Source organism: Bombina bombina, chromosome 1 (assembly GCF_027579735.1).
Source record: "Bombina bombina isolate aBomBom1 chromosome 1, aBomBom1.pri, whole genome shotgun sequence".
Lineage (NCBI taxonomy): Eukaryota > Metazoa > Chordata > Amphibia > Anura > Bombinatoridae > Bombina > Bombina bombina.
The window spans coordinates 1,136,508,360-1,136,533,158 of NC_069499.1; the positions used below are offsets into that span (position 1 = coordinate 1,136,508,360).

At 40.9% G+C, this 24,799-nt stretch overlaps 1 protein-coding gene across 2 annotated transcripts in view; it reads right to left on the minus strand.

Moving 5' to 3' along the window:
• Nucleotides 1–24,799, minus strand: part of ACLY (ATP citrate lyase) — a 179,777-nt gene that overhangs the window by 41,934 nt on the left and 113,044 nt on the right. For both annotated transcript variants that reach the window (XM_053698912.1, XM_053698904.1), the window contains 3 exons: nucleotides 2,991–3,145; nucleotides 2,724–2,874; nucleotides 2,062–2,205 (listed from right to left, as the gene is read on the minus strand). In XM_053698912.1, the coding sequence (XP_053554887.1) occupies nucleotides 2,062–2,205; nucleotides 2,724–2,874; nucleotides 2,991–3,145 (450 nt within the window). The remainder of the gene's footprint in view (nucleotides 1–2,061; nucleotides 2,206–2,723; nucleotides 2,875–2,990; nucleotides 3,146–24,799) is intronic.

The following is a 24,799-nucleotide window of genomic DNA, read 5'->3' on the forward strand; positions in this document are numbered from 1 at the left end:
AATAAATATTAATTTCAATTGTTTTGCATATACATTTTAATTGGAGGTTATTTTAAAGATAATAATAAATAAATCATTTTATAACCTGGTATATACCGACAATGGAGAGAAGAGCAGCATTAGACTAATGTGATCCATTCAGGAGTTGCAAAGCTGAACTGGAAACAATCCAGCAAAATAAAAAATAAAATTGTGCATACTTGGAAGAGGCATAGCTGCCACAACTACCCTCTAAAAAAAATAATGTTAGGTACCAGGGCCAAATTTCAGTATGCACCATGAAATACACATAAAAAAATGAAGATAGACAATTACTAGACGAAGTATGAAAAGTTTAAGTCATAAAGGTGGAATTAATCTGTTATATGTGTATGTCCCTGGCTATGATGTACCTGCTAATAGCCTGCAGGCTATAAGAGTTAATGAAAATATCTTTGACTGTCCCTTTAAGATAAACGTTCATGATTCAGATAGGAGATGCAATTTTAAACAACTTTCCTATTTACTTTTATCATCAAATTTGCTGTGTTATCTTGGTATTCTTTTTTGAAAGCTAAACCTAGGTAGGCTCAAACAGATTTCTAAACCTTTGAAGGCTGCCTTTTATGTCAGTGCACTTTGAAAGTTTTTCCCAGTTAGACGGTGCTAATTCATGATTTCCATATAGATAACATTGTCAGCACTGATGGGCTAAAATGCAAATCTGTCAAAAGAGCTGAAATAAGGTGACAGTCTGCAGAGGCTTAGATACAAGGTAATCACAGAGTTAAAAAGTGTATTATATAAAAGTGTTGGTAATGCAAAACTGGGGAAGGGGTAATAAAAAGGTATTATCTATCTTTTAAAACAATACAAAATTTCAAGTAGACTGTCCCTTTAAGATGCACCCACTTTACCGTGCTTAACAGTTGCATAAATGACTGCTTCCAGTAGAGATCACACCCAGTGCTGTAAATGTTAACAGCAGAGGATCAGTGTTTGTAGTATATGACCCAACAGGAGAAGGAGCAGTACCCAGGCCTCAAATATCTCTCAATGAAGAATCTGGAGCACCTGAATTCGTCACCTTCCTCATGAAGAGGCAAAGATAAGACTAGAATACCAGAAAAGTCAGAGGAATTAAGTGCTCTTGGAGTTTTGGGAATCTTTGCTTCCTCCTAAAGGCCAGGAGTTGAATCACAGAAATAATGGCTTGTGGACTATCACCACTTTATGAAAGAAATATTAAAAGCAAACATATTCTCTGTATAAAATCTATGTAAACAGAAGACAATATCACTAATTATAGCTGGTTATGCTAATTGCTTTTAAAATGCTCAACTATTTAAGCTGTGTGTTTAGATATAGCATAACATTAGCAAGCCTTCATTATTTGCAGGCTCGGTCCATTTTTCCCCTGGAGAACAGGTGAGCAAAATCAACTATTTCAAATACAAAAATACGCATGAATACCAATTTCACATACATTTACTACTCTGCAGTAGGAACAACAAATCATTTGGAACACATTAAGGGGAAACAAATTTTATAGTACGGTGTCCCTTTAAAGGGAGTCAAGTCCAAAAAAAACTTTCATGTTTCAAATAGGGCATGTCATTTTAAACAACTTTCCAATTTACTTATAGCACCAATTTTACTTTGTTCTCTTGGTATTCTTAGTTAAAAGCTAAACCTAGGAAGGCTCATATGATCATTTTTAAGCCCTTGAAGGCCACCTCTTATCGCATGCTTTTTTATTTGCTTTTCAAAGCAAGGGAGAGCTAGTTCATGTGAGCCATATAGAGAACATTGTGATCACGCCCGTGGCATGTGGCAGACACTGCACTAATTGGCTAAATTGAAAGTCAATAGATAATAAATAAAATGTCATGTGATCTGTGGGCTGTCAGAAGATGCTTAGGTACCAGTTATTCACAGAGGTAAAAAGTATATTAATATAACAGTGCTGGTTATGCAAAACTGGGCAATGGGTAATAAAGGGATTATCTATCTTTTAAAACAACAAAAAATATGTGATTGACTTAAAGACACACAGTTCACAAAAAAATGAATATAGCTTACAGATTTTACTCTATGACCAATGCCCATGATCAGTTTCCCCTCCTTCTTCATTTTGTTGACAAACTCCATAGGAATTAGACCACTGTCAAAGGCTTTGCTGAACATCTTGGCTGCTGCATCCAGAGCACCACCAAAGCGATCACCCTGCAAAGAGATGGCAAAAATAAACAAATAAAATGAAGGTCAACACTAGAGCAATTATATTGGGGCAGTTGCAAAAAGACCATTGGTAAAATTAAAAAAAACAGCTATTTGAATGTGGGAGAGACTGACTGAGGTTGCAGAGCTAAAAAAGGAGACAAATTATGTAGCATGCAAGGCTAAAGGACCAGAGGTCAGTAATAAGGAATGCCATCCTGGTGGTGGACAATGGTGGGAGAGTAATGGAACAGCTCCTGTGCTTTACATATATGTAAACTATTGCGAATGCAAGGGCTTGAGATCAGCTGGTTTCAACTAACAATTTGGTAGGTTATGCCCTTTATATATAAGACAATGTAAAGTGTTCTAAAGGAGTGAATGCAATTCATTTTCAATACTACAATTTTGTTTAACTTTTAAAATGTTCAGTAAGCACCTTCGTGAAAAAGTCTAGATGTTATTTGCAAGCCAGCAGTTTTACCCATCTCTATAATGAGTACAGAAACAAACTGTACACTTACAATGGTCAGCAGGCCAGAGGTTAGACTGGAGATCAAGTCTTTTCCTGCCCTTGCACAAACAATAGTGTTGTGAGCTCCAGACACAGCTGGCCCGTGGTCTGCTGTCACCATCAAACACATCTCAATAAAGTGAGAGGCATATTTGGGGACCCTATGGGAACAAAACATGGTGTTAAGTTTCTCTGTTACATGGTCCATTACCAACACCTATGATATAAAGGAAAAATATCATTAAAAAATAAATAAATATATACCACGTTTTCTCACCTCCTTTGGAACCAAAGCAGTCCTAGCACACCCCCAATCCCAATGTCCTCTTTGAAGACATCAGTGATGGGCATTCCGGCATAGATGAGCTCTTGGCCCCTCTCATCACAGATACTGGTCATGAAGGAGGCTGGCTTCCGGATTAAACCTAATTCCTGAAATGTGTCACAAGAAGAGAACCAATAAGAGGAGAACAAACAATGCAGTGTTCTCCACAAACAATTTGTCAGCCAGGTGGCATTGTGAAGTAGCTGGATGAGGGCAGTGTAATACTTCGCAATATAACATTTTCTGTTATTTATAAATGTTACTTAAATTATGCTATTAATTTATGCTTTGGATAGCTTAAATTGATTTTGTGCAACAAGCATTGAAAAAAAATTACTAGCTAATTTTGGCGTAATATTGGCTTCAATTTTACCCAGGTGGTCAGTAAAATCAATTGTTGCATGAAATAGGTCCTGTTTGAAGGATCAATTCTAGTGGTAAGCAAAATGATTAAATAAATATGTATAATAAAGTTATGAGGTCAGACTCAGTTTCATTATGTAACAAATAAAGAGAAAATATTTGTACATTCATTTCCTTTAATGTATCAAGCTGACAAATCATAGCATCTCACCTTAAAAAAGGGACATAAAACACTTTGTAATAAGAAGACGTTTATGCAGTATTGCAACAAATTAAAGTGATATTAAACAGTACGGGGTCGCGACTCACAGTTTAAGAAGGGCTGGACTAGACTTGCCGCTTTCATTTTGGTAGTAAAACTTGCATTTCTTTGCAGTATCTTATCAGTCTCTAATTGGAATCAGCAAATGTGATATGTAGCAGTGTTAAACTGGTAAAGTCTGCAGTTTACCATTATCAGAATTAAAACCCCACATTTTCAGTGTTAAATTAGAGGAAAGATTTTTTTTTCTTCTTGTAAAAAAAAGCATTTTATATTACAATCTCAAAGTTTTTCATGTCCCATAAAGAGCATAGGTATAACGTATCCAAACTAGTTTGTAATATTTTCAAAGCAGCCAAATACAAGTCTCATTTCCTCACCTTAAATTAAACTAGTGACAGAGAGAGGATGACATCAGAGCATAAATTAGTGGTGTACTCAGCAATTGCTGAATACAATAAACTTTTTTTTTTCTCCAGCTGTACATTGCATTACCAAAGTGGCATATTGATACCCATGTGCCACATTCTCTATAATGTATGTCTTCCAGTGAGTTTTGATACAAACTTATACGGTTTTTTTTTTTTAGTAAATACCGAATGCGAATCTGCAAATATGCAAGTTCATATTCTGTAATGAGCATAATGCAGTGTGACTAAACCTGAAAAGAATGATGCTTGATAGTGTGCTGTGTGTTATGTGTAAAGCCTGCATCCTTCTAATTCATTGTTCTCTAAGGGCTAGATTATGAGTGGCGCACTGTTTATCTCGGCTCTTTGTGCGTGTCAGAAGTAATGCTTGTATTAAAAGTTGAAAATAAACACGATGGCAATACTTCAGAGCTCTGGTTAAAGGGACATAAAACCAAAACACTTTTTTATGATTTAGGTAGAACATACAATTTTCCAGTTTACTTCTATTATCAAATTTGCTTCATTCTCTTAGTATCATTTGTTGAAGGAGCAGCAATGCACTACTGGTTTCTAACTGAACACATGGGTGAGCCAATGACAACATTTCTTTCTTTCCGGGAATGGAGAGTCCACAACTTCATTCCAATTACTAGTGGGATATTCAACTCATGGCCAGAAGAAGGAGGCAAAGAGCACCCCAGCAAAGCTGTAACTTCCCTTTCCCAAGGAAAATGGAAAAAGAAGAAACACATGGGTATAGAGATGTCTGAGGCTTACTCAAAAATACTGCCGAAATAAAATTTAAAAAAGAGGGCGGGGTCGTGGATTCTCCATGCCCGGAAAGAAAGAAATTTATCAGGTAAGCATACATTTTGTTTTCTTTCCTATGGCATGGAGAGTCCACAACTTCATTCCAATTACTAGTGGTAACCAATACCCAAGCTAGAGGACACAGAATGAAAAGGGAGGGAGACCAAGGCAGGCGGACATAAACAGAAGGCACCACCGCTTAAAGAACCTTTCTCCCAAAAGAGGCCTCAGCTGAGGCAAAAACATAATTTATGCTTACCTAATAAATTTATTTATTTCCGGATATGGTGAGTCCACAGAATCATCAATTACTAGTGGGAATATAACTCCTGGCCAGCAAGAGGAGGCAAAGAGCACTACAGCAAAGCTGCTATATACGTCACTTCCCTTACCCATAATCCCCAGTCATTCGGCCGAAGGAAAAATGGAAAAAGGGAAAAAGATGATAACACAAAAAAGTGTAGAGGTGCTTGAGGTTTTAGAAAAAATAACCATCTTAAATAAAGGGTGGGGCGTGGACTCACCATATCCGGAAAGAAATACATTTATCAGGTAAGAATAAATTAAATGTTTTCTTTCCTAAGATACGGTGAATCCACGGAATCATCAATTACTAGTGGGAATCAATACCCAAGCTAGTGGACACAGATAAGGGAGGGACAAAAAAGGTAGACCTAAACAGAAGGCACCACTGTCTGAAGAAGCCTTCTCCCAAAAGAAGCCTCAGCCGAGGTAAAAGTATCAGATTTATAAAACTTTGAAAAAGTATGCAAAGAGGACCAAGTTGAAGCCTTGCAAATCTGTTCCACAGAAGCTTCATTTTTAAATGCCCAGGAAGAATAAACAGCCTATCCAGCAGTAAGAGAAAGAGAAGTAGCCGTAGCTTTCTGACCCTTGCGCTTCCCAGAAAAACAAACAAACAAAGCAGAAGACTGACAAAAGTCATTAGTCGCCCTGAAGATAAAACTTCAAAGCACGCACAACATCTAGATTTTGGAACAAACGCTCCTTAGGAGGAGGAGGATTAGGACTCTTGAGAAAATGCTTGTTTGAAACAACCTTAGGTAGGAAACCTAATTTAGTACGTAGAACCATCTTATCAGAATTGAAAAATAAGATAAGGAGAATCAAACTGCAGAGCCGAGAGTTCTGAAACTCTCTGAGCAGAAGAAATAGAAACAATAAACAAAACCTTCCAAGATAACATCTTAATATCTAAGGAATGCATAGGTTCAAACAGAGCCCGCTGTAAAACTCTAAGAACAAGGTTAAGACTCCAGGGAGGAGTAACGGACTTAAACACAGGCCTGATCCTAACCAAGGCCTGACAAAAGGATTGCACGTCTGGCGCATCCGCCGAACGCTTATGCAATAAAATAGATAACGCAGAAATCTGACACTTCAGAGTACTAGCTAACAAACCCTTCTCCAGACCCTCCTGGAGAAAAGACAAAATCCTAGCAATCCTGACTCTACTCCAAGTCATAACATAACACACTCATCGATAATTGTAATAATTTCCCATGTATGCTCTTTACTTCCCAATATCGGAGTTCACGTTTATATAGTGAGACCATAATTTAGGTCAATTGTGCAGATGTTTGCATTTAACAGGGCAAACAGGTTATAATAGTGGCCTTGTAATGGGAGCACGCAAATTAAACAAAACCAATATGCGAGGAGATTTTAAGAGATAACTTTATCTAACAAAACATATTAATATCTTAATAGCGCAATTGTGTCTAAGCTGTAATTTATCATATTGTCTTGGTGTGTTATATTATGCTGTTGTTTAAGTTAATATTCACTTATCCATGATTTCGTAAAGTACTGTGTCTTTAAGTAGGTCTGTCAAGGTGTATTACATAAATTTAGGGGAGTGCAACGATTCTACGTCAATTATTATCGGCTCTCACTAGTAGGTGTGCAATTTATTGTAACCAATAATGAACGTTGTTGGTCTTTTTAACCAGGTGTATCACTTAGCAATTTATGCTATGATTACGGCCACTTAGGCTGAAACGCGTAAGCATTGTGCTACACCGCTTGTGAGTTTGCATGATTCACGTGGTTCATTGTCCTTTTTGCAGAATGGATTTTTAACGATCTACAATAACGTGTTTTTTTTCTTGGATTTAAAAAATGTGGCGAATCAACATCTTCTTTGTATACTGTCATAAACTGACCCTCTTGAACCAAAGGAAAAATGGAACGTATAGTCTCCATCTTGAAGGACGGTACTCTGAGGAACTTTTTTAAACACTTTAGGTTTAAAATAGGTCTGAAAGTCCCCTCTTTCTTGGGAACCACAAACAGATTTGAATAAAATCCCAGACCCTGTTCCTGCGGAGGAACTGGAACTATAACTCCCAGGGCAAAAAGTTCCTTGATACAATTTCAGAACGCCTCTCTTTTTATCTGGTCTACAGATAATCTTAAGAGAAGAAACGTCTTGAATTCTATCTTGTACCCCTGAGATACAATTCCCACGGCCCACAGGTCTGGGACATCTCATATCCAAGCCTGAGCAAATTGAGAAAGCCTGCCCCCTACTAGATCCGTTCCTGGATCGGGGGGGCAACCCTTCAAGCTGACTTGAAGTCAGCTGCAGGTTTCTTAGACTGTTTTCCCTTGTTCCAAGACTGACCAGACTTCCAGGAAGACTTGGATAGTTCCTGCTTGGAAGAGGAAGCGGAGGGTTTACCTCTAATGTTACGAAAGGAACGAAAATTACTCTGACACCCTTTCTGCTTATTCTTCTTATCCTGAGGAAAAGATTCTTTTCCTCCTGTGATATCTGAAATACATTCAGCCAAACAAGGTCTTGCTAATAACTTAGATTTAGAAGAAACATCCGCAGACTAGGATTGTAACCAAAGGGCTCTGCGAGCTAGGACCGCAAAACCAGACCTTTTTGCTCTTAGTTTAATGACCTGTAAGGAAGCATCCATAATAACGGAATGGGCTAACTTAAGAGCCTTAATCCTGTCCTGGATCTCCTCAAGAGGAGCATCTTTCTGAATAGAATCAGACAAGGCATCAAACCCAGCCCTGGTAACAGTAGCAATACACACCGCAGGCTGCCATTGAAGACCTTGGTGAACATACATTTTCTTTAATAATGTCTCTAATTTCTTACCCATTGGATTCTTAAAGGAACAACTATCCTCTATGGGAATAGTGGTCCTCTTAGCCAAAGTGGAAATAGCTCCTTCCATCTTAGGAACAGTTTGCCACGACTCTTTAATAGAGTCAGCTATAGGAAACATTTTCTTAAAAATAGGAGATGGAGAAAAAGAAATACCAGGTCTCTCCCACTCCCGTGCAATAATCTCAGAAGCACGGTCTGGAACAGGAAATAGCTCCACCGCAGAGGGAACATCACAATACTTTTTCAGCTTACTAGACTTCTTAGGGTTAACAACGATAGTAGTTTCAGAGTCATCCAAGGTAGCCAAAACCTCCTTAAGTAACAAGCGGAAAGTGTTCCAGCTTAAATCTGAATGACACCACTTCAGCAGAAGGAATTATACTGCCTGAACCCGAGATTTCACCCTCAGATGCACTCTAAGAATCCTCATCCTCAGACTTTGAAGAGAAAATACTTTGATTAGCCACTTCAGGATTAGAAACATTAGTTACTGTTTCTTTAAATTTCCTTTTGCGTTTTCCCTGCAGCATGGGAAAAGCAGACAGTGTCTCAGATACCGCAGAGGATACCTGGGCAGCAATATCTTGCAAAGTAACCCCAGACGAAGCATTAGAAGAAACGCAGGGCACTGCATGTGCAGATGAATAGGATTGGGACGCTTGAGGAGACAGCTGCGGCACATCTGAAACAGGAGGTTTCTGAACAGCATCCGCCTTAGCTAATGATGGCTCAGGGTCAAAAAAGTCTATTTCTATAAGCTAAAGTTCTTTAAATATATGAAGAACAAAAAAAGTAATGGGGGTTCCACCTGGGCATCAAAACATAAGCTACAGGTAACATCCTGCACAGCCTCCTGATCAATAATACAAAAAGAAAAAAGGAAAAAAGAGAAAAAAAAAAAAAATCACTTTTTTTTTTTTTTTTTACACACACACACATCTTTTAACAAATGATATAATAGAGAACAAAAAACCGTTCATAAATATCCTTTTAAAATTACCAAATCATACCCCAGGCAAAACTCTACACCTCAGCAGAATTACTGAGGTGCCCTACCTGTCCTGCAACCCACAGCAAACTGAAGAAAAAAAGCAATCCCATTTATAATCTGGATTCCAGAGAAGCAAAAACAGCAATAAGCCTTCTAAACAGCAGAGCCATCTGAAATATGCGCACCTCACTCTACAGGAAGTGAAGAAAAGCGCCAAAAAAAGAGCATTTTTTAAAAAAAACAAAAAAACAACTTTCTTGAAAACGGGCTTAAAAACAAAACAATAAAACCCCCAATAAAAGTACATAATCCGTTACTAAAAATGGATCCTCACTGAGCCATCAATAAAATAAATAACTCCTCAAACTAACAGTGCCTGCAAAAACTGCCATAAACTTGCACCCTTACAGGAATAATAAAAAACGTCCCCCTGCAGCGTTTCAGCTGAGTAAGTGCCAAATTTTTCCCTGATTTCATAGAAAAATAAAACTGGCACTTACCTTAACATTAATCTGTCTAGCAGTAGGACAGCTCACCTGGTTTGAGAGGATGCCATCCCTCACATGGACCTGTGGAAATACAGAAATACTGAGTAAACTTACTCAGGCTATCTAAATAGGGCAGCAAAATGTTTTGGGAAAACGCAGTGAGGATTGTACCCCACAAGTTCCCAATTGCTCAAAAGCCACCACTGCCCTACTGAAGAGACTGACATAGCCTAAGGCTAGACCCTTTAAAAAGATCAGAGCAAACCTACTCTGCTTTTAAAATTAAAAAAAAATCTTGATTGTAGATCAGACACCAAAACTTCACCTCCACCTGCACCGCAGGCAAAGAGAATGACTAGGAATTATTGGTAAGGGAAGTGACATATATAGCAGCTTTGCTGTAGTGCTCTTTGCCTCCTCCTGCTGGCCAGGAGTTATACTCTCATTAGTAATTAATGATTCCGTGGACTCACCATATCTTAGGAAAGAAAGTATCAAATTTGTAGAATTTTTAAAATGTATGCAAAGAGGACCATGTTGCCGCCTTGCAAATCTGCTCCACAGAAGCTTAATTTTTGAAAGCCCAGGATGAGGATATAGCCCTAGTGGAATGAGCCGTAATTCTCTCAGAAGGCTGCTGTCCAGAAAGCTTGCCAGAGGAAACCACAAATAGGGCAAAATATTGCTGAAAGTCTTTAGTTGCTTGTAGGCAAAAATTTAAGAGCACGCACAGCATCCAGGTTATGCAACAGACGTTCTTTCTGAGTTTATACTGTCCCTTTAAGAGTCCAAGGAAGAGCAACAGATTTAAACACAGGCCTCATTCTGAGCAGGGCCTGAACAAAAGCTTGAACATCTGGCAAATCAGCCAGGCGTTTATGCAAAAGAATAGATAGTGCAGACATCTGACCCTTCAGAGTACTGACTACCCTTTCTCCAGACCATCCTGAAGAAAGGATAAAATATGGGGAATCTTCACCCTGCTCCAAGAGAAGCCCTTCGATTCACACAAATATAGGTATTTACGCCATAGCTTATGGTAAATCGTGCGAGTAACAGGTTTACGAGCCTGAAGCATGGAATCAATGACCGCATCAGAAAAACCACGTCTAGACAAAATTAGGCGTTCAATCTCAAAGTAGTCAGCTTCAGAGAATCTAGATTTGGATGGAGGAATGGACCCTGAAGTAGAAGGTCCTTCCTCAGAGTTAACCTCCAAGGTGGAAGAGATGACATCCTCACCAGATCCGCGAACCAGATCCTGCGAGGTCATGCAGGAGCTATTAGAATTACAGATGCTCTCTCCTGTTTGATACGAGCAATGACTCGTGGAAGGGGAGCAAACGGAGGAAACAGGTATGCCAGAGAGAAGATCCAAGGAACCGCTAGATCGTCTATCAGAGCGGCCTGAGGATCTCTGGACCTTGAACTGTACCTTGGAAACTTGGCGTTTTGACGAGAAGTTATCAGATGCAATTCCAGAACCCCCCACCTGAGGGTTATCTTTGAGAGCACTTCCGGATGGAGAACCCACACCCCGGGATGAAAAGTCTGTCTGCTCAGAAAATTTGCCTCTCATTTGTCCACTCCTGGAATGTGTATGGCAGATCGACAATCGTGAGCTTCCGCACACTGCAGAATGCGAGTCACCTCCTTCATGGCCAAGGAACTCTGAGTTCCCCCCTGATGGTCGATGTAAGCCACTAAGGTGATGTTGTCCGACTGGAATCTGATAAACCGGACTAAAGACCATTAAGGCCAAGCTGTCAAGGCACTGAAGATTGTTCTTAACTCCAAGATATTTATGGGAAAAGACTCCTCCCGAGTCCACAGGCCCTGAGCTTTTAGAGAGTCCCAAACTTCTCCCAGCCTAACAGGCTGGGGTCCATAGTCACAATCACCCAGGAAGGTCTCAGGAAGCACGTGCCCGAGACAGAGAGACAGACAGAGACAGAGACAGAGACAGAGAGAGAGAGAGAGAGAGAGAGAGAGAGAGAGACTCTTGTTAGGGGATCCAGATCTATCCTCTGCGATAGAGCTCAATGGTCTCCGTTCCATTGACTGAGCATGCATAACTGCAGAGGTCATCTAGGTAAGGCGCCACCACAATTCCCTGAGATCTGATCACCGCCAAAAGAGCCCCCAGAAACCTTTGTGAATATTCTGAGTGCAGGAATACTATGTCCACAGCCCACGGATCTGGGACATCATGTATACAAGCTTGCTGAAAAAGAGAAAGCCTGCCTCCCACTTGATCCAAAATTGAATCGAGGCAAACCCTTCATGCTGATTTAGAATCAGTGGAAGGCTTCTTGTTTTACTTCCCATTATTCCAAGGCTGACTGGACCTTGAAGAGGTCTTGGATTGCTCTGGTTTGGAAGAAGAAGAGGAAGACTTTGGTTCCTTAAAGTTATGAAAGGAGCGAAAATTAGAATTCTGGCGACCCTTAGGTCTATTCTTCTTGTCCTGAGGTAGAAAAGATCCCTTTACACCTGTAATTTCAGAAATGTTTTCCGACAGACCAGGACAAAATAAAGTTTTACCTTTATAAGGTAAAGACAAAAGCTTGGCTTTTGAAGTTACATCAGCCGACCAGGATTTTAACCACAGAGCTCTGCGAGCTAGAACAGTGAAGCAAGACATCTTAGCTCTTAGTCTAATTACCTGCATGTTAGCATCACAGATAAAGGTATTGACTAGTTTAAGAGCTTTGATCCTATCTTGGATATCCTATCAGAGTCTCTTCTGATATCAGATCAGTTAAGGCATCACACCAATAAGATGCTGCTCACAATACTTGCCGCAGGTTGCCACTGTAATCCTTGATGGATGTACATCTTTAAGTAAGCTTCTAGCTTCTTATCTATGTGATCCTTAAAAGAACAACTATCCTCTATAGGAATGGTAGTTCGTTTAGCTAGAGTAGAGATAGCTCCCTCTACTTTAGGCACAGTGCGCCATGAGCCACGAATGGAGTTAGCAACAGGAAACATCTTTTTTTTTTTCTTCAGACATCTTGTCTGGAACAGGAAAAACATCCACAGATGAGGGAGAATCATAAACTCTATGAAGTTTAGTGGACTTTTCAGGGTTGACAGCAACCGAAGGTTCAGAGTCGTCCAAAGTAGCTAGAACCTCCTTTAGAAGCAACCGGAGATGTTCAAGCTTGAATCTGAAAATAACTTCCTCAGATTCGGAAGAATTTTCCCCCCATCAGGTCAGAGATCTCATCTTCAGAAGCTACTGAAGTATCCTCATCAGACATTTGGGAAAGGTTGACCAGTGCAGATTTAGAGGGGTCAGAAACCTTACTAGTAGAAATATGTTTAGATTTCCTCTTATGCTTACACGAAGTAGGGAAAGCTGCAGATACCGCAGAAGTTATCTGTGCAGCAACATCTCCTGGTAAATAAACACCCCCAGGAGGTTGAGAGGAACCGCAGGGCACTGCATGTGTAACTTTCAGAGCTTGGGACGTCCGATGAGAAAGCTGAGACATATCCTGAACAGCATTGTCCTGAGAGACATATGGCTCAGAAGGGAGTAATTTATCTTTAAATTTCAAAGTCTTTCAAGTAGAGCAAAATTGCACAGGAGGTACAACCTGATCCTCCAGACAAAGCAAACATTTGTCAAAAGCAATGGAGATATATTGAGGCCAGCACAGAGATATGCAACAAGATCGCAAGATTTCTAACTCGCTCCACATATTTAATATGGAAGAGAAGCGGATCACGTGATCGGACTAAAAAAAGAAAACTGTGTCACTAAAAGAGTGCATGTTTCTATCCAACCTGAGAAGAAACTTTAGTACTCCACTCTACATTATGCTCCAATAAAGAAAGATCCTTTTAAATAAAGTTAGGCCCAGTGCGCCTCCTAATAAACCCTTTAACCCCTTAATGATTGTCCCCCATCAAGAATCACATGTCAGTGCCTGCCAAACTGCCCAACTGTGAACCTAACTATAAGGTGTTATTATTATCATCTATTTATAAAGCGCCAGCAGATTACGCAGCGCTATACAAAGAATAAAAAACATTACAGGGATACAGTAATACACAAACAAGTACAGTAGGGGTAAACAACAGTTGTAGGTGCAATAATTCAGTTATACAAAAGGAGAGGAATGCCCTGCCCTTGAGCACAATCAGTAGTAGTTCACTTTAAACACAAAGTGGCCTGCAGGTAGAAAGGCTCTCAAGCTTACAATCTAAAGGAGAGGGAATGGACACAGAAGGTAAGGGAGAAAGGAAATATGTCTGATATAAGGCAGAGTGAAATGAGAGCGAGTGATGACATGGGGGGGGGGGAGTGTGTGGTGATTGAGCAAGTGAGTTTTGGAAAAGTGTAAAAGAATGTGGTAAAATGTCAGTACAAAGGATGCGAGTCTGAAGTGGTTTCTCTATCCTGGATTATTAGTGACAGCTGCACATAATTACTGTTAGAAGGTGTGTGAATATATTAAGGTAAACAATAGGGTGGGTGGTGGTAGGAAGGGATTGGAGGGCTAGTACTTGCAAATCTGATGTTAGGCTTGTAAAATGTCTTTGCAAATCTGGACTCTGATGTTAGGTGTGAGGCTTTGGAAAGAGAGAGGAGGGTAAATGTGGGAGGAGGGGTTTGAGACACAGCAGAGGGGGAGAAAAAGTTTGGAAACAATGATTGGAGATAAAGATTGGAGAATAAAAAAAAAAGATTGGAATATTACAATGAGATTTAAAAATAGCTTCATGATAGCCCAACAGAAATAAGAAATAATTGCACTCAGTATCTTGATTGGAGAGAGGTCAGTCAGATGAATTACCTTGTAAAATATCTTTGCAAATCTGGAGTCTGATGTTAGGTGTGAGGCTTGTAAAATGTCTTTGCAAATCTGGAGACTGATGTTAAGTGTGAGGCTTGTCCCAGGATTTGATCCATTAGAGGAACTAACCTCCAAAGTGCTGTCCTTCAATACATAGAAGGCAAATGCACTTACCTGTGGATCCAGCTGCAGGGCAGGAACAGCTTCTTAGGTGTGATAGATACTCCACTCTCTATCATGGACCTAACAGAAAAAGAAAGAACAGAGTAACCAACCCTGGCTTTCTATGAAGGGGTAGCAATCATGTTAGAAATAAAGCAAAGATAACCTCACCGCTTTCTAACTGCTAATAGCCACCATTACTCATACTAAAGAGATTGACATGGACACAGCATAGCTCCAATCCTTGCTTGCAGGGAAAAGAACCCATAAAAGGATTACATATCTTCAGACACCATCTTCGCACATCCTCCATTGACAAAGGCAAAGAGAATGACTGGGGATTATAGGTAAGGGTAGTTATACTTAACAGATTTGCTGGGGTGCTCTTTGCCTCCTCCTGCTGGCCAGGAGTTGAATATCCCACTAGTAATTGGAATGAAGTCGTGGACTCTCCATGCCATAGGAAATAAATTTGGGTTTCATGTCCCTTTAACTGTTAAGAGTCAAAGAAAACAGAATTTATGCTTACCTGATAAATTACTTTCTCCAACGGTGTGTCCGGTCCACGGCGTCATCCTTACTTGTGGGAATATCTCTTCCCCAACAGGAAATGGCAAAGAGTCCCAGCAAAGCTGGCCATATAGTCCCTCCTAGGCTCCGCCCACCCCAGTCATTCGACCGACGGACAGGAGGAAAAATATAGGAGAAACCATATGGTACCATGGTGACTGTAGTTAGAGAAAATAATTCATCAGACCTGATTAAAAAACCAGGGCGGGCCGTGGACTGGACACACCGTTGGAGAAAGTAATTTATCAGGTAAGCATAAATTCTGTTTTCTCCAACATTGGTGTGTCCGGTCCACGGCGTCATCCTTACTTGTGGGAACCAATACCAAAGCTTTAGGACACGGATGAAGGGAGGGAGCAAATCAGGTTACCTAAACGGAAGGCACCACGGCTTGCAAAACCTTTCTCCCAAAAATAGCCTCCGAAGAAGCAAAAGTATCAAATTTGTAAAATTTGGCAAAAGTGTGCAGTGAAGATCAAGTCGCTGCCTTACATATCTGATCAACAGAAGACTCGTTCTTGAAGGCCCATGTGGAAGCCACAGCCCTAGTGGAGTGAGCTGTGATTCTTTCAGGAGGTTGCCGTCCGGCAGTCTCATAAGCCAATCGGATGATGCTTTTAAGCCAAAAGGAAAGAGAGGTAGAAGTTGATTTTTGACCTCTCCTTTTACCAGAATAGACGACAAACAGAGAAGATGTTTGTCTGAACTCTTTTGTAGCTGCTAAGTAGAATTTTAGAGCACGGACTACATCTAAATTGTGTAGCAAACGTTCCTTCTTTGAAACTGGATTCGGACACAAAGAAGGTACAACTATCTCATGGTTAATATTCTTGTTGGAAACAACCTTTGGAAGAAAACCAGGCTTAGTACGCAAATCAACCTTATCTGAATTGAACACCAGATAGGGTGGAGTACACTGCAGAGCAGATAACACTGAAACTCTTCTAGCAGAAGAAATAGCAACCAAAAACAAGACTTTCCCAGATAATAACTTAATATCTATGGAATGTAGAGGTTCAAACGGAACCCCTTGAAGAACTGAAAGAACTAGATTTAGACTCCAGGGAGGAGTCAAAGGTCTGTAAACAGGCTTGATCCTAACCAGAGCCTGAACAAATGCTTGAACATCTGGCACAGCTGCCAGTCGTTTGTGTAGTAAGACAGATAAAGCAGAAATCTGTCCCTTTAGAGAACTCGCAGATAATCCTTTATCCAAACCTTCCTGCAGAAAGGAAAGAATCTTAGGAATTTTTATCTTATTCCATGGGAATCCCTTGGATTCACACCAACAGATATATCTTTTCCATATTTTATGGTAAATCTTTCTAGTCACCGGTTTTCTGGCCTGAACCAGAGTATCTATCACAGAATCTGAAAACCCACGCTTTGATAGAATCAAGCGTTCAATCTCCAAGCCGTCAGCTGGAGGGAGACCAGATTTGGATGTTCGAATGGACCCTGAACAAGAAGGTCCTGTCTCAAAGGTAGCTTCCATGGTGGAACCGATGACATATTCACCAGGTCTGCATACCAAGTCCTGCGTGGCCACGCAGGAGCTATCAAGATCACAGAGGCCCTCTCCTGTTTGATCCTGGCTACCAGCCTGGGAATGAGAGGAAACGGTGGAAACACATAAGCTAGGTTGAAGGTCCAAGGTGCTACTAGTGCATCCACTAGAGTCGCCTTGGGATCCCTGGATCTGGACCCGTAGCAAGGAACCTTGAAGTTCTGACGAGACGCCATCAGATCCATGTCTGGAATGCCCCATAATTGAGTCAACTGGGCAAAGATCTCCGGGTGAAGTTCCTTCTCCCCCGGATGGAATGTCTGACGACTCAGATAATCCGCTTCCCAGTTTTCCACACCTGGGATGTGGATCGCAGATAGATGGCAGGAGTGATCCTCCGCCCATTGTATTATTTTGGTCACTTCTTTCATCGCTAGGGAACTCCTTGTTCCCCCCTGATGATTGATATACGCAACAGTCGTCATGTTGTCTGATTGGAATCTTATGAATCTGGCCTTTGCAAGCTGAGGCCAAGCCCTGAGAGCATTGAATATCGCCCTTAGTTCCAGAATGTTTATCGGGAGAAGAGACTCTTCCCGAGACCATAGTCCCTGAGCTTTCAGGGGTTCCTATGGTCCAGGGTCAGCCACCAACGGAGTGAATCTCTGGTCTTCTGATCTACTTGAATCACTGGAGACAAGTCTGTATAGTCCCCATTCCACTGTTTGAGCATGCACAGTTGTAATGGTCTTAGATGAATTCGTGCAAAAGGAACTATGTCCATTGCTGCAACCATCAACCCTACTACTTCCATGCACTGAGCTATGGAAGGACGTGGAACAGAGTGAAGAACTTGACAAGTGCTTAGAAGTTTTGACTTTCTGACATCGGTCAGAAAAATCCTCATTTCTAAGGAATCTATTATTGTTCCCAAGAAGGGAACTCTTGTTGACGGAGACAGAGAACTTTTTTCTATGTTCACCTTCCATCCGTGAGATCTGAGAAAGGCCAGAACGATGTCTGTATGAGTCTTTGCTTTTGAAAGGGACGATGCTTGTATTAGAATGTCGTCCAAGTACGGTACTACTGCAATGCCCCTCGGTCTTAGAACCGCTAGAAGGGACCCGAGTACCTTTGTGAAAATCCTTGGAGCAGTGGCTAACCCGAATGGGAGGGCCACAAACTGGTAATGTTTGTCCAGAAAGGCGAACCTTAGGAACTGATGATGTTCTTTGTGGATAGGAATATGTAGGTACGCATCCTTTAGATCCACGGTAGTCATAAATTGACCTTCCTGGATAGTGGGTAGAATCGTTCGAATGGTTTCCATTTTGAACGATGGTACCCTGAGAAATTAGTTTAGGATCTTTAAATCCAGAATTGGTCTGAAGGTTCCCTCTTTTTTGGGAACTACGAACAGATTTGAGTAAAATCCCATTCCTTGTTCCGTCCTTGGAACAGGGTGTATTACTCCCATCTTTAACAGGTCTTCTACACAATGTCTCTTTATTTGGTTTAAGGATAAGTGAGACATGTGGAACCTTCCCCTTGGGGGTAGTTCCCTGAATTCCAGAAGATAACCCTGAGAAACTATTTCTAGTGCCCAGGGATCCTGAACATCTCTTGCCCAAGCCTGAGCAAAGAGAGAGAGTCTGCCCCCTACTAGATCCGGTCCCGGATCGGGGGCTACTCCTTCATGCTGTTTTGTTAGCAGCAGCAGGCTTCTTGGCCTGCTTACCCTTGTTCCAGCCTTGCATAGGTTTCCAGGCTGGTTTGGGCTGTGAGGCATTACCCTCTTGCTTAGAGGATGCAGAATTAGAGTCCGGTCCGTTCCTGAAATTGCGAAAGGAACGAAAATTAGACTTATTCTTGGCCTTGAAAGGCCTATCTTGTGGGAGGGCGTGGCCCTTTCCCCCAGTGATGTCTGAGATAATCTCTTTCAATTCTGGCCCAAAGAGAGTTTTACCTTTGAAAGGGATGTTAAGCAATTTTGTCTTGGATGACACATCCGCTGACCAAGACTTTAGCCAAAGCGCTCTGCGCGCCACAATTGCAAACCCTGAATTTTTCGCCGCTAATCTAGCTAATTGCAAAGCGGTATCTAAAATAAAGGAGTTAGCCAACTTAAGTGCGTGAACTCTGTCCATAACCTCCTCATATGGAGTCTCTCTACTGAGCGACTTTTCTAGTTCCTCGAACCAGAACCACGCTGCTGTAGTAACAGGAACAATGCACGAAATGGGTTGTAGAAGGTAACCTTGCTGTACAAAAATCTTTTTAAGCAAACCTTCCAATTTTTATCCATAGGATCTTTGAAAGCACAACTATCCTCGATAGGAATAGTAGTTCGCTTGTTTAGAGTAGAAACTGCCCCCTCGACCTTAGGGACTGTCTGCCATAAGTCCTTTCTGGGGTCGACCATAGGAAATAATTTCTTAAATATAGGGGGGGGGAACAAAAGGTATGCCGGGCTTCTCCCACTCCTTATTCACTATGTCCGCCACCCGCTTGGGTATAGGAAAAGCGTTGGGGTGCACCGGAACCTCTAGAAACTTGTCCATCTTGCATAATTTCTCTGGAATGACCAAGTTGTCACAATCATCCAGAGTAGATAACACCTCCTTAAGCAGTGCGCGGAGATGTTCAAATTTAAATGTCACAACATCAGGTTCAGCTTGTTGAGAAATTTTTCCTGAATCTGAAATTTCCCCATCTGACAAAACCTCCCTCATGGCCACTTCAGATTGGTGTGAGGGTATGACAGAACAATTATCATCAGCGCCCTCCTGCTCTTCAGTGTTTAAAACAGAGCAATCACGCTTTCTCTGATATGCAGGCATTTTGGATAAAATATTTGCTATGGAGTTATCCATTACAGCCGTCAATTGTTGCATGGTAATAAGCATTGGCTCGCTAGATGTACTAGGGGCCTCCTGCGTGGGCAAAACTGGTGTAGACACAGTAGGAGATGATGTAGTATCATGTCTACTCCCCTCATCTGAGGAATCATCTTGGGCAATTTCATTATCTGTGGCAGTACTGTCCTTACTTTGTTTGGACGCTATGGCACAATTATCACACAATTTTGAATGGGGAGACACATTGGCTTTCATACATATAGAACATAGCTTATCCGAAGGCACAGACATGTTAAACAGGCTTAAACTTGTCAATAAAGCACAAAAACCGTTTTAAAACAAAACCGTTACTGTCTCTTTAAATTTTAAACAGAGCACACTTTATTACTGAATATGTGAAAAAGTATGAAGGAATTGTTCAAAATGTACCAAAATTTCACCACAGTGTCTTAAAGCATTAAAAGTATTGCATACCAATTTTCAGAGCTTTAACCCTTAAAATAACGGAACCGGAGCCGTTTACAAAATTAACCCCTATACAGTCCCAGCTACAGCCTTTGCTGTGACCTAACCAAGCCCAGAGGGGAATACGATACCAAATGACGCCTTCTAGAAACTTTTCCAACTACTTTCAGGTCCTCACACATGCATCTGCATGTCTTGCTCTCAAAAACTGCGCAGTAATGGCGCGAAACTGAGGCTCAGCCTACAACTGGGAAGGCCCTCCCTGACTGGAAAAGGTGTCTAACATAGTGCCTGACGTTAAAAAACGTTCCCCAAGTTTATAAGTGTGAATTATCAGCATTAACATGTATAAAATGTCCAAATAAAGCAATCGATTTAGCCCATAAAAGTGTCTACCAGTTTTATAGCCCATATTAAGCCCTTTATTCTGTTTGAAACTAAGAAAATGGCTTACCGGTCCCCATGAGGGGAAATGACAGCCTTCCAGCATTACAAAGTCTTGTTAGAAATATGGCTAGTCATACCTTAAGCAGAAAAGTCTGCTAACTGTTTCCCCCAACTGAAGTTACTTCATCTCAACAGTCCTATGTGGAAACAGCAATCGATTTTAGTTACTGTCTGCTAAAATCATCTTCCTCTCACAAACAGAAATCTTCATCCTTTTCTGTTTCAGAGTAAATAGTACATACCAGCACTATTTTAAAATAACAAACTCTTGATAGTAGAATAAAAAAACTACATTTAAACACCACATACTCTTAACCATCTCCGTGGAGATGTTGCCTGTGCAACGGCAAAGAGAATGACTGGGGTGGGCGGAGCCTAGGAGGGACTATATGGCCAGCTTTGCTGGGACTCTTTGCCATTTCCTGTTGGGGAAGAGATATTCCCACAAGTAAGGATGACGCCGTGGACCGGACACACCAATGTTGGAGAAAAATGCACAAAAAACATCAAAATGACATGTAAAAGTACTCTTACACTCATAATAACTGTCTAATAAAAATAAAATTTTTAAAAATTGCATAAAAAGTTATAAGGGTTCAAAAATATGAGGTCTCAGGTGTTGGAAAAATAGGCAGGAGGGAACAAAAGTTGAACCACCATTTTTTTTTTTTTTAAAAGACTGCATGGCACAGAAGAAGCAAACCGGAGGCATCCAGCAGCTACTACATGAGCCGGGTGTGGGGGTGCTGAGGACCGGGTTGTATACAATACTTCTTGAACAGAACTGATTCCATTAATACCCTTTTTTTATCAGATTATATAGCATAGGGTTGCATTTACAGCCTGACTCTGAAATTTCATCTGAATAGCAGAGGTGGCCTGGTGCAAGATTCTCTGGGTGCTTATATGCTATGAGACATTTTTTAAAAGTCATACATCTCCTGAAATTTTAAATAATTGCTACAGAGAATAAGCTCTTTAATAGAGGGGTGACTACACTGCTGTCTTCTGTATTTACATAGTGTTCTACTGTGCACAGTATTCCTAATGGTTTGTTTTACAAGGAACACTGTAGAAACAAAGTATACAGCAATCACACAGCCTTCTTTATGCCCCTTTAACCTCATTCACCTTGCTCTGAGGACATTGTAATAAATAAAGGAATAAATAAATCCTTAAATATCAAACAATGGGTACAGAGTATATAATATATATTTGATGCACCACACATGGTGCATAATCAATTCAAACATTATCGTAAAGAAACATAATTTATCGTAACAAAAAGTCACTATAATCTCAGTTAACATGCAGCTTTTGTATACCCTTTGTAAATTAATGAGTGTTCCCATACGTCTACTATGAAACACACTGTTGGAATTCTGTTTTTAATAAAATATAACAACTAAATTCATATAAACAAATAACCCACTATAAATATTTCACATACATCCGTATCCATCCGAAGCAGAAACGAAAGAAGGATTTATTTTTTATCCTCTATACTACATTCTGTCATCTCTGAGCACACAATATTTCCCTCGGATAGTATATCTATATAATAATTGCTAGCTTATAGTATACATAACCGACATATCTCTGGCAACCTCTTTACAGCCCTTTTTTTTTTTCTTCTTACTGATACAGTATAAATCTTGAACCTCTGTAGAGAGATCACACTCAATATAGTTTCTACACAATGACTTCCAAGAAACAATCTAAAGGTGACAAGCTATTAAGGGCTTGATATACCAAGCCCTTTGGCTGCTTACAACTGCCGGTTCTCACAAGAGAACCTGCAATCCGTATTTATCAAGCAGCGGCCATCAAACTGTTGCTTCCTAGACACGTCTCCACCTCTGCGAGCTAGTACCGCAAAACCAGATATTTTTGCTCCCAACTTAATGACTTGTAAGGAAGCATCCGTGATAAAGGAATTGGCCAATTTAAGAGCCTTAATCCTATCCTGGATCTCCTCAACAGGAGTATCTGTCTGAATAGAATCAGACAACGCATCAAACCAGTAGGCTGCCACACTGGTGACAGTGGCAATACACACCGCAGGCTGGCATTGCAGACCCTGGTGAACATACATCTTCTTTAACAATGCCTCCAACTTCTTATTCATAGGATCCTTAAAGGAACAGCTATCCTCAATGAGAATAGTGGTTCTCTTAACCAAAGTGGAAATCGCCCCTTCCACCTTGGGGACCGTTTGCCAAGACTCCTTAATAGAGTCAGCTATTGGAAACATTTTCTTGAAAATTGAGGATGGAGAAAAAGGAATTCCAGGTCTCTCCCACTCCCATGCAATAATCTCTGTAGCACGGTCTGGAACAGGGAATACCTCCATCGTGGAGGGAACATCAAAATACTTGATCAGTTTACTAGATTTATTAGGATTGACTACGACAGTCGTATGGGAGTTGTCCAATGTAGCCAGGCGGAGGTGTTCCAGCTTAAATCTTAAAGATACAACTTCAGCGTCAGAAGAAGGGATTATACTGTCTGAATCTGAGATTTCACCCGCAGATGCTACTGAAGTGTCTTCCTCCTCAGACTTCTGAGAGGAAGCACTTTGAGTAGCCACAACAAGATCAGAAACCTTGCTCACTGATTCTTTAAAATTTCCTCTTGCACTTTCCCTGCAGCATGGGGAAAGCCGACAGCGCGTCAGATACCGCAGATGATACCTGGGCAGCAATATCTTGCAAAGAAACTCCAACTGGAGCTTGAGAGGTAACGCAGGGCACTGCATGTGTGGACGAAAAAAGTTGGGACGCTTGAGGAGAAAGCCGCGGCATATCTGGTACAGGAGACCCCTGAACAGCCTTAGCTAATGATGGCTCAGGATCAAAAAGTCTATCCCTGTAACACAATGTTCTTTCAATACATGAAGAACAAAAAGGGATTGGTGGTTCCACCTGGAATTCAAAACACAAGCTACATGTAACATTTTGTAAGGTCTCTTGATCCATCTTTGACCAAGAAAGAGGGTAAAAAATAAAATAAAAACTGTTTTTATTTCACCTGGATATTATCGCAGAAAAAAAAACACGATACTGTCAATTTAAATTTTTATTTCTGAAAACTTAACTACGGAGCAGCATCTTTATTAAAACCCCAGACAGCCTCTACATCTCAGCTATTTTGCTGAGGTGCCTACCTTTCCTGCTGGTTGCAGGTAATCTAGAGTGCAAACGATCCGATTTTCAATCTGGGACTATGCAATCAGTCGGCTGAGCGATCCTCTAATACAGGAGAGCCGCAACGAAACTAACGTCTCTATTCCGGAAGGCGTGCAAAAACTGCCTTGCTGCCTCTGAAGGAAACCGCCTACTTAATCGTGGGTGTTCCCAGCGGCCATTAAAATCTATTGCAGAGCCACAACACAAACTCTGTGCACCCATAAAGTAAAACACTGCATCTTACATACACAGTCCTTGTCCGGATCTAAACCGTAGAAAAGACAGAGACTGAGCCCAACCAAAAAATATTAAAATGTTCCTCTCGTCCCCAGTGCCTGCATAATCTGCCTACAATTAACCCTTAATAGGATTACTGGTATTTAACGTCCCTTTGCAGATTTAACTGCTGAAGTGCCATATTTCCCCTATAAAAAGAAAAATAAACTTGGCACTTACCTTAATCTACATCTGTCCGTCAGAAAGGACAGCTCACCTGGTTTGAGAGGGTGTCCTCCCTCACATGGACCTGTGGGAAAAAAAAAGAAAGACTGAGGTTTATTCAGGCTTTAAAGATAGGGCAGCAAAACTGTTTAAGAGGCGCAGTGGGGATTGTATCCCACAAGTTCCCAATTGCTTAAAAGCCACCACTGCTCTACTGAAGAGAGACTGACATGGGCTACGGCTAGACCCCAGGAAAAACCAGAGCAAACCTACTCTGTTTTAAAATAATACAATTTTAATTGCAGAACTTCTATCAGACACCTAAAACTTCACCACCTCCTTGCAACACAGGCAAAGAGAATGACTGGGGTTTGTGGGAAGGGAAGTGATACTTAACAGCTTTGCTGTGGTGCTATTTGCTTCCTCCTGCTGGCCAGGAGTGATATTCCCAACAGTAATTGATGATGATCCGTGGACTCAGTGTCATTAGAAAGAAAGTCTCTATACAATCTTTTGAATTGCCAACAATCAACGGACACAGATCCTGTCCAAACTAGACTCAGACTTGGTGTCCTGCTTACATGATATTGATATTCCCAAGATAACACTTGATCAGAGGACCAAACTTAGTAGCCTCTTTACAAGTGACAAACTACAACAAGTGATTACCATCTGATAAAGCCCCAGGTCCTGACAGTTTCACCAATTACTATTATATAACCCCAGCCTGTTGCAAGAAAATCTATAAACTTCCAAGCGAGCAGTGTTGGAGATGCAATGGTCCAGTGGGACATATGGCTCATATATGGGGCAATGTCTGGAAATTATACCAATTCT